The sequence below is a fragment of the Brachyistius frenatus genome, unplaced genomic scaffold (genome assembly GCF_029030835.1).
Source record: "Brachyistius frenatus isolate BFR_SWC_R1_liver_20210118 unplaced genomic scaffold, ASM2903083v1 Contig_21, whole genome shotgun sequence".
Classification (NCBI taxonomy): domain Eukaryota; kingdom Metazoa; phylum Chordata; class Actinopteri; family Embiotocidae; genus Brachyistius; species Brachyistius frenatus.
Window position 1 is genome coordinate 2,993,685 of NW_027210620.1, and position 16,894 is coordinate 3,010,578.

The window sequence follows — 16,894 nt, forward strand, 5'->3', positions numbered from 1 at the left end:
TAAATGGATGTTTACTATCAGTTTTTTATTCACTCTGCTTGTTGATATGTTTAAAAGAGGAAGAAAGCATGTGATACAATATTCTGACATGCCCCATAAAGTGACAGCAGGTACAATTTAGGAGCCTGTTGCTATTTGAACTAATATCACATGAACTAAGTTCTCAGAGGGTATTATGACCACATGGACTTGCGTGTCAAACGAATGAAAACAGATACAGTAATCTGTATAAAAATCACTATTAAAAAGTAACTCTTCATTTCATAACAGAAATGGTTTGAGACTATTCCGAGATGCTTTTATGACACAAATTCTTGGTAATGTAATTTCAATCATCCTTCTTATTTGAAAATGTAATGCTGACACATATTGTCATGGCAATGTGTATAATGTTTTGCCTCATTATGTATATTATGTATATTATATATATAGATATATACTGTACCGTATGTATATATATATATATATATATGTTGACTGTGTTTATTGGTTTGTTGTGTATATATATAATATATATAGATATTTAATGTACTGTATATATACTGTATGTACTGTGCATTTTATATTTTATATTTATATTTTTTATTTTATTGCTTTTCTATTATATTATTCTATTCTATTATTATTTTATTCTATTGTTTCTATTATTGCTCCTGTATGTATGCTGTTGTGGCGAAAAATTTTCCCCTCGGGGATTAATAAAGTATATACCTACCATACCTACCCTACCTACCTACCATTATGACACAATAAATCAATATATCAACTTGATATAGTTTGTTTATTTACAAAAATTATTTCATGCAGGTTACATAAACTGCTCCAGATTGGTACACTCATGGAGCGTTCACTGCTTCAAAATCACCAATGTCTCAAACTTATATTAGAACAAAACAAACAAACAAACTTAAAAATACAAGTATTCACACTTTGAAAATAGATTTTAGTACATTTTAATTTTTAATTCTTTTGTGTAAATAAAGGCATTATGAGTCACTCACTGGGCATCTTTGGGCCACAAAGGGGAGATGTGCAGACTCTAACCAACATTACACTCGACCCATGAGACAATACATAGCAGCAGTGGGATTCTATGGCAAAGAGGCACAATACATATCAGGTTTTGGCTACACAAACAAGTAGAACACATTAATTGTGCGGATTGTCATTTCAGAAGATTCATTCATAAAAATAATAATAAAATTAAATGATTAACTGCAGCTGCTTTGAACTTGTCTGCAACATGAATACACATTACATTAAAAATCATGAAGAAGTACAATGCATGTATGACAGGAAACTATCCACTGTTCAATACAAGAGTTACCAGGTTGGCCAGTGTGCTGCTGGGATCCAGTATTTTAACCAGAGGAACATTGACTCCCGTCTCCTGGAAAATCTTGTTCTGCAGAGTCATGGCTAACATCGAGTCCATCCCCAGAGCACAAAGAGCGGAGTCATCGTCCAGCTCATCGACACTTACATTTATTATGTCACTGACAATAGTCCTCATGTTCTCATGTGTAGAGGACATGTGCTGAGCTTTGGGTTCATTACGTGCATCATCTTCGAGCTCCATTTCAACTAGACCTGACAGTCGCTCTCTGAGAGACGCGTTCTGTGAAAGCACATGAATGTTTAGGTTTTTTAAGTTGAATTTGCATATCACTTGCTGGGGTCGGTTCATCAAGAGGCACAGTTTTAGTGTCTCGTGAACCTCACACACATCCATTACCATCATCCCTTTTGCCTCCAAGAACTTTTGGAAATGCTCTTTGTTGAGCAGCAGGCCGAGGTTCAAAGGACCCCAGTTGATTGTCTGTCCAGCGAGCCCGAGATTTCTCCGATAATGACAGAACGTGTCGAGGAAAGAGTTGGCCGCAGCATAGTTACACTGCGAGGCGTTGCCTATGAATGATGAGATGGAAGAGTAGCACACAAAGAAATCGAGTTTGTTGTGAAGCGTTGCATAGTGAAGATTCAGCGCACCGCTGACTTTGGGCTGCAGCACTTTTCTGAAGAGAGACTCATCAAGGGATTCAATCAGTGCATCGTGCAACACTGCAGCGCTGTGAAACACACCTCTGATAGGACAAGAAGGGAACCTTTGTCCAATGTTTGAGATGGCATCCTCGAGCTGCATCGATACAGACACGTCACATTGGAGGTTTATGATCGCGACGCCGAATCTTTTCTGAAGAAGATCGATTTCAAACTGTATTTTTTCAGAGGGAATACTTCTTGACAGCGTTGCAATACAACCTCCACCATTATGGGCAATAAACTTGACCGTCTCAAGTCCCAAGCCAGAGAGCCCTCCGGTTACGATATAAACACAGCTTCGTTTGAAGAGCTGTCTAGGCTCTGTAAGCAATGGGATACCCGATACTGGACGATCCAATTCTCCTCTGTCTAAAACAACTTGTCGCACTGTCTTCACTGTAAAATAGGACTCAGAATTTGCATTGGACTGAGTCTCTCTAGTGCTGGTGAACGTGTACAGCTCTCTTCCTAGACGTAGAGATAATGCATCAAAGCCCAATGTCAACAGCCAGTCGAAGATGTTCCTGTTTTGTGCTTGTAGATTAGCTCTTTGGAGTACATTAGCCACATCAAGCTTAAGTACGTGCACGTGTTCACTCTTCAATGCAAACATGCTAGCTGGGACTGAGGGTAACATGTGACTGCTGCACACAAAAATAACGTGTTTCTCGAGGCCTCCACTGTCGCACACCTGCTGCCAAGAGGGATCGAACGGCGGCAGAAAAACGATTGCATGACTTTCATCAAAATGCGAAGGTGCGGTTCTGACGCGTGTCCGAGAGGAAACGTTCCAGCGTGACCTGCACGCTGTGAGAGCCAAAACTTTCATCAGAGCGGAGGCCGGGTTTGAGGAAATGATAGACAACTTTCTGTGCTGCTTTTTCACTTTCGTCAGCATCCTCTGCAGGATCTCCCAAGCCAGTATGAAATAAGACACACATGGAGTCTCTTTCAGAAATAGGAGTCTCTTTGCGCTGTAGCACGCTGCTTCAGGAATCACAATCTTTGCGGTGGCAGCAACTGGATAACATGAAGCTACATGATCTCCAACTCTTAGATTACTAACATCTTTCCCAACTGCTGTGACAATGCCGCTAAAATCTAAAGCCAGAAGTTTATGATTCTGTGATGTATGCTTGTTCCAGTAAATTGTCTTGCCAAAGACCAAATGTGAGGCGGTGACGGGGAAGTAATCCGAAGAATGCATGCATATATTGGTTAGCAGAACTTCAACTGACTTCTCTTGGACAGGATTTCCATTAGCGTTAGCAGGGATAGCAGACAAGTCAGCCATTCTGTATGGATCAGCAGTCTGTAGGACAAAGTCTCTCGGATGCATGGAGTGCATATCACCTTCACAGGAAGCTTTGTCCGCCAATGGAGTCTGTGCAATTCTTGTTGCCGATGACTGCCCTTTACCGATCCTGACCTCTTGCTGTTTGCTGGTGTCGATCACATGAGCCAGTGTTTGAATGTCGTCACTGGTCACAGAAGCGAGGTCAATCAGCTGAAAAGAAAGACCCGCCACCTCTGCTGCACAAGCCCTCGTCAAACCAGACAGAACAAAACCGGCACTGACGTGGTCCACAGTCACGTCTGTTGATCTGTACGTTACGACGCGGACAGTGCAAGAGCGTCTGCTCTCCTTCGCGGCTAAAACAATCTGGCAAAATATCTCGCAGCACGTCACCAGATAGTTTAGCATCTTCTCGGATGACAGGTGACTCACGTCCTCTACACCCCAAATGAAGAGAACATTTTCCAAATCCACATCGCTGTTTAGTGACTGAAAAACTACATTTTGAACGTGAGCCGCCTTCGGATTTTCTTCGCTCTCCACAATGATTGACTCTGGGTGGATATATGGCCTGAGTCCTTTCGCAATGCCAAGTTTATCTTCAAAAACTATTCCTTTTATTTTGCAATTTTGCAAATCTCTCTCGTTTGCAATCGCAGCTATTTCATTGTGGAAGAACAGCGACTGAGAAAGATTTGTGCAGCGGCTCAAAAATGAAATCCTCACTCCCTTAAGTTCCACCAATACGTTACCGTCTGTGGTGGAAAAGCAACCACATACATCGAGGAAGTCTGGAGTCTCTTCAGTTACTCGCATGTACATGACCATTTCCTCCTGCAGTGGTCCCGATATAGCTATACTTGCGATACCTGAAGGGAATCCCTGCTTGGCTGTGAGCTGACCCATCGCTACCACAGCAGTCATTTGCAGAAAACAGTCCAGCAGCACAGGGTGAATGAAATAGTCATGAAGATATTTCAGAAGTTCACCAGGGACTTGAACTGCTGTCACAGCTTCCTTGAACTCATTCCCAAAATGCACATCGCCCAGCTGTTTGAAAAGAGGGCCATACTCAAACCCTGCTTGAGAAAGAATGGAATAAATCTCCTTTCTCGTAAAAAACAATTTGCACCTTTGGAAGATCGTGTCAAGACAAACGGTTGATTCCTCCAACAATGGTTGGCCATCTGTGCACCTGTATGTGCCGGAGGCGTGTGTTGCGACAGAAGAATGTATTTTAAAGGAAGCCTCGTTCTCTGCATGCTCCAGTGTCACTTTCAACTGATGATGGTGTGAGTGGAGTGTAAACACGCTCTCAAATCTAACACCGAGTTGGAGCAGAGAAACGGGTTTCTTCGGCGTCAGGCTTGCCATCACCGAGGCATAAGCTAGTTCAACATAAAACGCACCCGGCACGATGGAAACGCTGTTGTTTTTATGCTCCCAAAGATATGGTGCCGTCTCCAGTGAGAGGTTGCACAGGAGCTCTTTGTTGCCCTGCTTTATTTGGGACATGAGCACGTGGGGAGAAAAAGCAGAGGACTCGTCGCCTTTTCTCAACGCTTCAAAATTCACATCTTTCTTTGGGTTGTCAAACTGATAGACTGGAAGAGCTGCGGGCAACGTCTCGCAACCCCTGTAGAGCTGACGCCAGTCAACATTAATGCCAAGTTCAAATAGTTTTGCCACTGTCGACAGGATGGTGTCACAATCTTTCTCTGGGTGGACAGAGGAAAGAACTACGGTGTCATTTCCTAGAGTCTCACATATGTTCCTTTGGAGAGCCCTACGAGGTCCAATCTCCACAAAGACTACATTTTTCGTGGACTGCTTGCCTTTCATAACGGCACGTAGGGTTTGTTCGAATAAAACAGGCTCTCGGATGTTCTTTGCCCAGTATGTGCCAGTTCTGAAAACCCCATCTGAACACTCGTCTCCCGTCACTGTTGAAAAAAGGTGGCACTCCAAGTTGTTGACATCCAAACGGCCTATGCTTCTCTCAATGTCATCAAGTACCGGATCCATAGAGTGGCTGTGATATGCTGCGGGAACATCTAAGACATGAAGGAAGAGATTCTTACCTGCAAACATGATATTCAGCCTTTCATGGAGGATGTCTACAGCATCTGCATCTCCTGACAGAGTGCACGACTGAGGGCTGTTGAAAGCAGCTACACAAATTTTCCCAGAGAAGGTTGGAAGAATTGGTAATACCTTTTCTACGTCCACATTGCCGACCACGATCATTTTCCCCCCCGTGACTTTGCTCTGGAGAGTACTGCGGTGGTACAACACTTTCACGGCATCCTCAAGGGACAAGAGGCCTGAGCAGTGAGCGGCGGCGACCTCGCCGACAGAGTGTCCGAGCATGGCGTCGGCTTTGACGCCGCAGCGCTTCAGGAGAGCGGCAATGGCAATCTGAATCGCAAACAGAAGAGGCTGGACAACATTTGGCCTGCTGAAATCGACGTCATCATACTCGCCAGCAAGCCATCTACTGATGCTGATGGTTTTATGAATCTGGAAGAGATTCTCAACTTCCCTAACCTTATCTCTGAAAACAGAAAAGTCTCTCATCAGCTGCTTGCACATCCCCTTATAGGCAACCCCGTTTCCGCAAAACACAAAGACCACCTGGAGGTCGGACCTTATCAACTCAACCTCCGTCTTCAGTGCAGATGATAGCTGGTGTTTTAAATCTGAGAGGGAGGATGTTAAGAATGCCTTCCTGTATTTGTGTTTGTAATGACTCCTTCCACACGCTGAGGTGTATGACAGTGCCTGGAGGTCAACCGTTTGATCGCTGCAAAGTCTTTGGTGGGTGTCTTTGATGGACAGGATCAGTGATTTCTCAGAGGCTGCAGATATTACAAAGAGTTGTGGACACCTTTTCGGTATCTGTTTGGTAACCGTGCTGTGGTTGTAATCTCTTAAAATCACATGTGCATTTGTGCCCCCAAACCCAAAGCTGTTGATTCCAGCTACCCTTCCCAGTGACCCGTTTGCCTCCCATCTTTTAGCTTTAGTCGGAATATTTAGATTCAGGGCCTTCACGTCAACACTGGAACTGTCTTCGGAGTAGAAGACCGAAGGAACAATGGTCGCATGCTTCATCATCAGGAGTACCTTAATGAGTCCGGCCACTCCAGCTGCAGATTCAGTGTGTCCGATGTTGCCCTTCAGAGATCCAATCTGCAAGATCTCTGAACCAGCAGGTCTGGCTTTAGCAATGACGTTCGAGATGCTTCCCGCCTCTCTGGGATCTCCAACAGGGGTTCCAGTCCCATGTGCCTCGATGTACTGCACATTTGCGATGTCACACTCGGAGTACATTCTTCGCAGCAGCTCCTCTTGTTGAACCATGGAGGGTTTGGTGATTGGAGAGACCGAGTGGCCATCTTGGTTGACTGCTGTTTTGCTGATGACACCCCATATTTTGTTGCAGTCTTTTATGGCCTTTGTACAGAAAGTCACACCATTAGCCGGCTAGTTAGCATCTCCACTATGTATGATTATTTGACATGAAATGACTGTAAAGAAAATAATCATCCACCTACATTTTTAAGAGGTTTCAGGAGTAGTACACCACAGCCCTCTCCTCTGCCATAGCCATCTGCTCTGGTGGAGAAAGGTTTGCTGGTTCCTTCAGGTGAGAGCATCTTTGCCTTGCTGAGAGCAACAAATACTCTTGGCTCTATTATACAGTTAACTCCTCCACAAAGCGCCAACTCACAGTCTCCTAGTTGAAAGAGAAACCGAGAGAGAAGCCATTTTTAAGAATCATGCAATAATTAGAGTCCCCCTCCAGCCAAAAATGTGTATTTGTTCCTACAATTGAGCGTTTGAACGTACATATTGTGCTCGGAGAGTTTAAAACTGGAGTTTGTCCGAGCTCACTGAAAATCAGATTTGTGACATCACAAATGGTTTGAAAGCTGATCTTGGCCCGATATTCAATTTACACAAATGTGTTGTGAAAACGTGAAGCCTTAAGGGTGCACCCTCACTGAGAATGGACTTGACAATTAAATACATGTTGTGTACAGCAGTAAAACTTCTGAAATAAACAATTTTTGCATACTCATAGGTTTTGGAATATTTTATGAGGGTGAAGAAGTAAATGTAGTTTTGAGAAGTTAAAAAAAAAAAGAGTATTTCTTTATGTCTTAGTACATGTCTGGAGGGGACCTTTAACTTTCTTTAAGGTAAATATAACTAATTACCTTGCTTTATAGCCTGGCAGGCTACATGTAGAGCCACCAAGGATGAGGAACAGGCACTGTCAATGGCAAACGAAGGGCCCGTGAGATTGAAGACGAATGAAATCCTGTTGGCAGTGACACTCATGGCCGTCCCAGTGCCATTGTAGTGAGTTATTGTGCTGGGATTATCATTTCTGAGCATTTCATAATCTCTGTTCATAAGACCTGAAAGCACCACAATCACAATCAAGTCGGGGTAAACCACAATAGGAGTATCATGAAATTATTCTTGGGATTTTATATATAGATCATAGTGATAGGAGTACCTATGTATACGCCAGTTCTGCTTCCACTGATGCTTTCCATAGACACTCCTGCATCTTCTAACGCCCTGTATGTGCACTGCAGGAGGAGTTTCTGCTGCGGGTCCATGAAATCAGCCTCCACCTCAGTAATGCCGAAACACTTGTAATCAAACTCATTAATCCTGGAATATATATATATATATTTAAAAAAATAGATCTACCAAAATTCAAACATCTCTCAAGAGAAGAAAATAAAATTTACATCTGATATAATGCTTACCCTTCTATAAGAGCTGCTTTGGTTGTCTGCGTCTTTCCTGATTTGCTATCATCAGCGTCGTACCAAAACGTGGTGTCGAACCTCTCTGCTGGAATATCTCCGACACAGCTCTTTCCCTCCAACAGAACCCTCCAGAAATTGTCCAAACCCTCCCCTGAAATGAAACGGACCCCAATAACTCTGATTTGTCAGAAGGATTACTCAGAAATTACCTGCAAAAGTGTTTTAAAGATGAAGTCGTATACCTCCAGGGAAATTGCACGCAATCCCGATAACAGCTACGCCATCCTCTGCGTCCTCCATTGCTGCTTTTGAGAGGACGATGAAGCTGCTCTGGATGCTTTAGTCAAACAGTGAAATTTTGAGCCTTTCCATAGTGAAGCTTGTTGTTCAGCTCTGGTTGCTGTCAGAACTGATGCTGCTGTACTCGCACAACTCTTTATAGATGTGCCAGGTCAAAGAAAAGAAACAAGGGGACAATGTCCTGGCTTGTTGCACCTCAGCTTCATCTGGAACTAAATACTCTAATTGTAGGTTAAGATCCTTCAAAGGCAGAAGTAAATAAGCTTTTGTTCTTGTTTGCGAATGAACAAAAGAACACAGCATGCTAAGAATCCATCTAAAAAAAATAAATAAGGGTTTTTATTACATAGATGTTCCTAAATTAGTGACTACAACCACATTAATCTGTTTTTTGATGTGATAAAGAACACCAAAAGAAAAGCAAATGCAGACATGCTTATGAATCCGTGAGTATTGACCGCAGCTAATAACAGTAATGTCAACAATATTAAAGCTGCTGCAATGAATGTTTTTGAAATATAACTTTTCTGATGTTAAAAGTGCCCCTCGCAGTGCCCTGTGGTTCTCCTCAGCTATTTAGCCCCTTTTCGTGTCTTTCAGCTCCTTGTTTTTTGTATTACAGTTTAGATTTTACTCTCATTAACCTTGTTTTCAGCTGCACCAGGTAACTGAGAAATAGTAGCTCAAATAAACTCAATGCTACCTCCCTGACACCAAACAATAGGCTGACAAAATCAGCTAGAGAACACATTGGAGCATTTAACGGTAAACACAGTTGCCCAAGAGCCTAAATTATGAAGAATGGTTTGCTGGCCAGAAATAAAACTTTAAATTCAAGCAAATGTTTCCTTAATCTGCTGGATGTATAAATATGTAACCACTAACGCATTCTACCACGTTTTTATGGTGCCGTGTTTACAGCTTGTTGCAATGTCAAACAATCATGGAAGTCAGTGTTATTTAAATCGTGTGCTGTGCGTGACATGAACGAGACGGATTCTTACGAGTAATCTTTATTTGAGCTTCAAGAAGGCCTTAGTCTAAAGGAAGGAACAGAAGCCCCAACCCAATCGTTTTATACGCTTACTGTATGTACACAACTCCTCATTTATCAGTTAGTCAAGATTACGACATGAGGACCTATAATGCTACTATCAGGAAGGAAAAAAAAGAAGAGAGAAAAGAAAAGACACCTTTGGGCACTTAAATAAATAAGAACAAACAAAAACAGATCCTCAGAGGAAAAACTCTGGAGGAGTTCATCAATAAACAGCGGGATCACCTGTACCTTGCCAGAGCCAAGGTGGTACATTCTAGGAACTTTAAGGTCCTATGGTGTTTGCCGGTCTGTACAAATACGCGAGGCAAATCATAATCTGTGTCGAATTCATATGAAGCCAAATACGACCCTGATGTATAAAACTACTACAGAGGTCTTTTGCGATGAAATTACAGGACAAGGAGCCCTTAAAATAAAATAAAAAAAAGAACAGTGTGCGAACTTAAAGTACACAAACTTGTTTATTTTCCTCCAATTACACTGTGAATTTTTTTTATTTTTAAATCACCGTGAAACCGACAGTTCTCTCTAAAGGAAATGTCAAATGAAAGCTGAAACGCTAAAAATGTATATACGATGGGGAAAACAAAATCATTTCGGTGTCGTCTTTACTTTTGACACCGAGAGGGACACAAACAAATGAAATTTGAGGCCTCCCAAAAGGCCCAGGCTGGATTGCACACGGCATCATATGTACATTTGATTTCGAGAGTCTAAAAACCCGAGGTATCTAGTGGTCCAGCGATTTGCCCTCCAGCACCAGCTTGATCTCTTTGGCATCCAAAGTTTCATACGTCAGCAGGGCGTCGGCGAGGTTCTTGTGCTCATTGCTGTACGTCTTCAGGATGTTTTTAGCTCGTTCGTACGAGTCCTGGACGGAAAGAGAAAGCGAGATGAATCCGAAGAATAACCTACAAAGCATCCGTTATTATCCAGCTGGGAATCGAGCGTACTGTGCCGTAATGGGGAAAAGCTCACCTTCAGTAAAACCCGGACTTCCCGTTCGATGGCTGCTTGTGTCTCGGGGCTCTGCTTGGAAATGTCACTGTAGGTCATGACACCGAGCTGCGACGAAACACATCCCCAGGTTGAATAAAAAAAAAAATACCTCGTGTATCATCACTGCTCATCATTACAAACAGAGAAGGGGTGATTTAAACTGTAACTCTGGTTTAGAGAAGAGCTTTTCGTGGTCTTGAGCGTCGCAGTTATTTTAGAGAACTTGAGGTTTTTTATCTCTGTGGGCTGTAATATTTGTAAATAATAAATCTGAGTGCAAGAAATCAGTTACTGCAGAATTTGTTTTTAGTTTAAACAACCTCAAGCGAGAAGCAAAGGACATTCATGAGTAAACCCCCCCCCCCCCAATGATCTGCAGTAAAGATTTAAATTATTTTTACCTTTTCACTCATGCCGAACCTGGTCACCATCATTTTTGCTATTTTGGTCGCACCATCAAAGTCGCTGGAGGCTCCTAAAACACACAACAGCAGGAAGAGATTGAAACTAAGACAAGTTCATCACAACGATTAAAAAAAAAGAAAAGTATTATAGCAATGAAACCTACAGGATGTTCTGAAAGATCAAACTTTTAAATACTACCGTCATACATTCACAGCTCAAGCATTTTATCTTGAGGAAGGGTGCCCGGTGCGAACAACACCTCAGTACTGACAGCTCACAAAGCATCCGACAAAATCAAAATCTCGCACCCGTGGTGATGAAGTCGTCGCCGAAGATGAGCTCCTCCGCGACTCGGCCGCCCATACTGACGTCCATCTGAGCCAGCAGCTGGGCGCGCGTCTCGCTCCAGCGGTCGTTCTCCGGGAGCATGGACACCTGGAGGACAGAGACGAGGCAGATTAGTTTTAGGACCTGGTTACAAAAAAAAAACAAACAAACAAACAAAAAAAAAGCTCACATGTCCGAGAGTCGGCCCTCTTGGCATGATGGTGGCCTTATTGATGGGCATTGCATCTTTGGTGTAATAGGCAACGATGGCGTGGCCGGACTCGTGGTACGCGGTGATGGTCTTATTCTTCTTGTCTATCACAATGCTCCGCCTCTCAGGACCTGGGGCACACAAAAAAAAGAAAGAACGAGAGGATTAAATGGTGCTTAAATGAAATGTGTGTGTAATCCGTCTCATGTGATGTGTGGTGAGGGCTGCAGAGCACGTCGAAAGCGCTGTGTGTGTGTGTGTGTGTGTGTGTGTGTGTACTCACCCATGAGGATCTTGTCCTTAGCGAACTCCAGGTCCTTCATTGTGACCATCTCTTTCCCGTCCACCGCCGCCTTCAGGGCCGACTGGTTCACCAGGTTCTCCAGCTCGGCCCCCGAGAAGCCCACGGTGCCCCGGGCGATAATCTCCGCGTCGATGCCTGCAGAAGAGCGAACAGAGCGTCTTCACAAAGGCAATCACAGACAAGGGAGTCATTAACAGAAACGGCAAACAAAGATCTTCTCTGAGTCTTTGAATGCTTCTCGTCAGTTCTGGAATTTCAAATTGTTTCCGAAGACGCAAATGAAAAAAAAAAAAAAAAACCGTAGAAATAACAAAATATTAGTTTAAAATATCTTAAATATTCATGGGTGTTTTACACTGAGACTTACTGGAGTCTACTTTGATCTTGGAGAGGTACCAGTTGAGAATTTCCGTGCGTCCTTTCACATCCGGGCGAGGCACCGTCACCTGCATGTCAAACCTCCCTGGCCGCACCAGAGCGCTGAAAAATAACAATGCAGCAGAAATGAAAAGTCCTGTTAAGATCATATACACTTCAGCTCACTTAAATTACTTTAAAAAAAAAAAAGAAAGAAATGTCACATCTAAATATACGTCCCTTACAAATGTCTATAAAATGAAGGTTTCTCTTCAGAAGCTGCACAAAGACCAACACTGGTAATTAAGTGCTCAAAATAAAGTTGTTAATTTGAATTGAATGTCGATTTTTAAAATAAAATTTAAAAAAAAAAGGTCTAAATGTCTGGATGAATTAAAATGATTATTCACACTAAACTCCCGTCGCTGTAGCCGAGACCGTAAAATAGAAACGGGAATGAAACAGCTGGAGGATCTGTGAGAGGAATCATGCTACAAAGAGCTGGAAGTAAAAGGCCGGAGAGTGAGCTACCTGTCGGACCAGCCGATATCCTTCCGCACATGGAGCTGCTTATTCAGCAACTTAAATATGCTAATTAAAGCATATTTATGCAAAAAAAAAAAAAAAAAAAAGGAATTCATCTGAAATCTAAACTTACTTATCCAAAGCTTCAGCAAAGTTTGTAGCACCAATAACGATGACCCCTTCATTTGGTTTAAATCTGTAAAAGAAACAAAAACAAAAACATCGATGGTTGTTAGTGGAAGTTCTCCACAGCGTTATTGAATTCACACTGTTCAGTTCAGATAAAAACGGACCCGTCCATCTCGGCCAGCAGCTGGTTGATGGTTTGTCTCGAGTAAGGATGCATCGGAGACTCGATCCTCTTCCCGCCCACGCTGTCCAACTCGTCGATGAAGATCACACAGGGAGCGTTCGCTTTCGCCTCCTCTGCGAAAACAAAAGAAAAGAAGAAGAGATTGTAGTTGCTTTTTGGGTTCATCTTTGAAAATCACATTTTCTCCTCCCATCCGGCAGACTCACTGAAAAGGTTCCGGATTCGGCTCGCGCCGACGCCCACAAACATCTCGTCGAACTCGGAGCCGGAGGCGTAGTAGAAAGGGACGTCGGCCTCTCCGGCCACGGCGCGCGCCAACAGAGTCTTTCCTGTTCCCGGTGGGCCGACGAGAAGGATCCCTGAGAAAACAAGAGGAGGAAGCTAATTCGAATAAGTGACGTGATCGGTATTTCTTCCACTGACAGTGAAAACAAACGCAGGAAATGAAACGGCAACCTTTAGGCAGCTTTCCGCCCAGCACGGTAAACTTCTGCGGGTTCTTGAGAAAGTCGACGACTTCTTGCAGCTCGTTCTTCGCCTCCTCGACTCCTTTGACGTGATCGAACGTCACGTTCTTCATCTGGACGGGGTCGACTGCCGAGTCGAGACCGGACGTGGTGCGGAACCTCACTGCAAAACCCCCCCACCAAAAGAAACAGTCTGTTCGGTACGGTGTTTCTCTACAGTGGCTCGTAACGACATAGCTGCTGGTTACGATGTGCTTTACTGTCTGAGGCACATATGTGATTCTGAAAAACAACATTTATGCTGCTTTTTAAAAAAAAATTTTTTTTGTATTTATTGCTTCCAGGTACTCGTATAGCACAGTTATGAAAATATAAACAACTGGTATAGATAGGATATTAATACACTGCAGTATGCACTAGAAAAGTCAGAAAAAAACTCTACATGCACACTTTAGCAGACATGCCGTTGCTTGTAAATTATACTGCGAGATACTTGTCGAACAAAAACATAGTACGAGAAATATGAGAGTTGAAAATTGAAACGCTGATTGTAATTCAACACCCCTTGGGAACGCAACAAAGTTCTGTTTTAATTACAGTGTGCATGTAGGGTTGCGATTTGACTTGCAAGCGTAGGGAGAGAATGAAAACTGAAACAAACCAGCGTCAGAAAAGGAGCCTTTACCCGAGAGAAACGGGGTTCTGGACAGGCCGTAGATACCGAGGAGGAGGAGGACCAGCAGGATCAACCTGGTTCTCCTCAGCGAGTCTGTCCACAGAAAACAGAGCAGAGACCGAGTTAGCCGTGAGATTCGGTGCAACTCGAGATAAAACTGCGGGTGGGTCTCTCCATGCGTGCCTTGTGTTCGCTGAGTGAAGGCCTGGGACCTCATGAACCCCTCGGTGAAGCCCGTCTTGAAAGCCTCCTGCTGGTTTTCTGGAAGGTTCCTCTGTTTTGTCACTTGGTTGAGCGAATGAGCCTCCGGCCCCTTTTCCCTCAACAGCAGCCCCTGTGAGGGAAAACAAAGCCTTATACTTTATAGCTTTATACAACAGCAAAAAAACAAAAACATTTGTTTTCCAATAACCAGCGACTGTATGTACACACAGGTACTGCAACAGATACACCCGTCACACGTCCTCAACACTAACGTGTACCTTCATGAAAGCTGGCGTGTAGCCCTCCGACTCCACCGGGCCGTCGTAACCGGACTCCCTCCGTCTGGTCTTTGATTTCAGAGTCTTAAAACCCCGAATCTGGACCCAAACTAGGAGGAAATACACGTTAAGCAAATACGAAATATAACAACGAAGTTTCACACGTTGGTCATCGTAGATGTGCAAGGTCAGCGTCTTACCAGGCAAAAACTGTAGCTCTGAGCAAACTTCTTTAAGGGGGCTGCGGTGTTGTCTGTTGAATAACGGCGAGCTGAAAACCCCCGACCTTCTGTGCGCAAACCCTGCGAGACCAATTGTGTGAAAATAAAAACTCAAGGTCTGTTTTTCAGCATAACATGTGCACGAATAGCAATACACAGTTCCATAGCAACAAGATTGTCCCAGCCGGCCACGGGCGAGCAGCTCACCGTGCTTGTTGTGGAAGAAGCTGTCCGCAGAAACGTGAGTCGTCCTCCATATCGAGGGGACGGCGGGAGGTTCTTCTGGATGCGGTTCAGGCAGCAACCTGCTGACCAGCTCGTTCAGCTGACTCACCCGGACCTCCGACAGGCCCAGATCCCTCAGACTCACGCTGGGCTGTGATTTTCAAAAGGACAGCGACAGTCGGTTATCTCCACTTCAAGACAATCACGAGGATGACCGGCGGGTGGGAATGTGGCTTTTTAGAGCCCTTAATAAGAACTCCAGGTGACACGTCGAGCTTCTGCTGAACGCATTTAAACAAATGATCTGTAAAGTTACGGCAATTTGTCTGCGTCACTTTAAAAAAAATGTATGTCAAAGTAATTCCATGATGTTATCGGCTGCAGAACCAATGTGACCTTTTCTTTTTCAGCACTGCATCCGTCATGCCGTCACTGAAGTATTACATGCATCCATCTCACCTCTTTTAGAAATGAACTGTGCTCTGGAGGGAAGTCTTTGTGAAGCGTCTGGACTGAAGCTGTGGCGGAGTTCTTCAGCGAGTGGAGGGCATTGATGAGCTGGCTGAGAGGCACGATCATCTGGGAGACACGAGGAGGGTAAAGAAACAGTCCTTCGGCACAGGGCTGCAAATACTTTATTTTGCTATCGATTAATCTGTGTTTCCACAAAAAAAACCCAGAACAAGATGGAGCTTAAAATGTCTTGTTTTGTCTTGACCCTGCGTAAGACAGACGATAAACATGGAATCTAGTTGGCTAAAAAAAAAAAAAAAAAAAAAGGCCTCCCATCTTGCAATGTTAATAAAAGCGACAAAAAAAAAAGGAGTAAATCCACCCCATGATTGATTCCTACACCCTCAAAAATTGAATGGCTTATATCGTGTCCCACGTTACACCTTTCCACCAAGTTTCATGAAAATCGAGCAAGTAGTTTTTCCAGTAATAGACACCCAACAAAAACACACCAGCCTCAACAAAAGCAAAAAAACAAACAAAAAAAAAGACCCAAAACAATTAACCAATTATCAAAATAGTGTATAACTCGTTGCTCTTTATTTATGATGTGTACATAACAGATAAGTTATTATTGTTTCAGAGGATTTCCGTTCTGCTGGATGTTATGGGACTCTTCCAGACAAGCTTCCCCGGACAGTTACGTCAAGAGTTGGGAGACTCGGCTTGGAAATAACAAAGAGGACAGTGTGGCGTCCACCATACGTCAGATGGAGAGGAGGATGTGAGGGAGGGGTGGAGGGGAGAGGTTGCGTAACCCCGGCTCTTTGAATAAGCACCTTTTTTTTTTTTTTTTTAAATTGACTTTAAACCCAACCACATATTGAATAGTAAAAGTCTAACAAACAAAAACAAAAAAAACTAAAATCGCGCGAGAGCGTGACGTCACCACGGGCTGCTTTTTTTTTTTTTTTCCCGAGAGCGATCGGACGTTGATGCTAACATTAGCCGAGCTCATTGACCCGAGAGAGAGAGAGAGAAAAGACTTATTGGTACGACTCCTACAACAGTTAAACTTTATAACTAATAAGATCGATACGTAGTCGGGAGGGTGGAGGTGGAGGAGGTGGAGGAGGAGGGCAAACACGCGTCAGTTAGCCGAGAAGAAGCTGCTTACCTGCTGAGGCTGAAACGACGTTGACAGTGAAAACATGTTTTGCCGAAAGAAGACGATATAAAATGGAGACGAAGAGGAGGGTCGATGTGTGAGGACCAGCCCTCGATATGTATATAATATAAACGAACGACCGCTCCGTCCCCGGCGGAGCGATGCCCTTTTGGTTCCCCTTGTTACACAACTTTTCAGCGGCTTAGCTAATAACAGCAAATGGTTTCTCCGGCATCCGAGGTCAAATGGACTACAAAATGACGTAGGCGAG

General features: G+C 43.6%; 2 protein-coding genes across 3 annotated transcripts; both read right to left on the reverse strand.

Annotated features, from left to right (window-relative positions):
• Positions 1–1,300: 1,300 nt before the first annotated feature.
• Positions 1,301–8,430, reverse strand: pks1 (polyketide synthase 1). Its single transcript, XM_069696437.1, has 6 exons — positions 8,373–8,430; positions 8,128–8,281; positions 7,869–8,029; positions 7,564–7,767; positions 6,898–7,079; positions 1,301–6,796 (listed from the first exon to the last, which is right to left on the reverse strand). Exons 1-6 carry the CDS (start codon positions 8,428–8,430, stop codon positions 1,301–1,303), a joined length of 6,255 nt encoding a protein of 2,084 aa, XP_069552538.1.
• A 997-nt stretch (positions 8,431–9,427) lies between these two features.
• Positions 9,428–16,873, reverse strand: LOC138619759 (ATP-dependent zinc metalloprotease YME1L1-like). Of its 2 annotated transcripts, none has more exons than XM_069696488.1 (18): positions 16,633–16,873; positions 15,462–15,581; positions 14,985–15,153; positions 14,757–14,858; positions 14,557–14,666; positions 14,258–14,408; positions 14,084–14,167; positions 13,388–13,561; positions 13,138–13,290; positions 12,912–13,044; positions 12,752–12,814; positions 12,104–12,216; positions 11,716–11,871; positions 11,412–11,563; positions 11,203–11,329; positions 10,891–10,964; positions 10,469–10,555; positions 9,428–10,361 (listed from the first exon to the last, which is right to left on the reverse strand). In XM_069696488.1, exons 1-18 carry the CDS (start codon positions 16,666–16,668, stop codon positions 10,221–10,223), a joined length of 2,145 nt encoding a protein of 714 aa, XP_069552589.1. In that variant the 5' UTR covers positions 16,669–16,873; the 3' UTR covers positions 9,428–10,220. The 2 variants fall into 2 exon arrangements, with proteins under 2 accessions (XP_069552589.1, XP_069552587.1); XM_069696486.1 differs by having other exon boundaries at positions 14,060–14,167.
• Positions 16,874–16,894: the final 21 nt, after the last annotated feature.

What these genes read in the sequence shown, in the direction of transcription:
- LOC138619759 (XM_069696486.1), bottom strand. Translation starts at nt 16,668, where the DNA reads ATGTTTTCACTGTCAACGTCGTTTCAGCCTCAGCAG. An exon ending in AGAGCTACAGTTTTTGCCTG is followed by an intron (nt 14,667 to 14,756) that starts GTAAGACGCTGA and finishes ATTTCCTCCTAG; the next exon opens with TTTGGGTCCAGATTCGGGGT. An exon ending in TTTGCTGAAGCTTTGGATAA is followed by an intron (nt 12,217 to 12,751) that starts GTAAGTTTAGAT and finishes GTTATTTTTCAG; the next exon opens with CGCTCTGGTGCGGCCAGGGA.
- pks1 (XM_069696437.1), bottom strand. Translation starts at nt 8,430, where the DNA reads ATGGAGGACGCAGAGGATGGCGTAGCTGTTATCGGGATTGCGTGCAAT. An exon ending in CTGCCAGGCTATAAAGCAAG is followed by an intron (nt 7,080 to 7,563) that starts GTAATTAGTTAT and finishes TCTTTCAACTAG; the next exon opens with GAGACTGTGAGTTGGCGCTT. An exon ending in TCCTGAAACCTCTTAAAAAT is followed by an intron (nt 6,797 to 6,897) that starts GTAGGTGGATGA and finishes TTCTGTACAAAG; the next exon opens with GCCATAAAAGACTGCAACAA.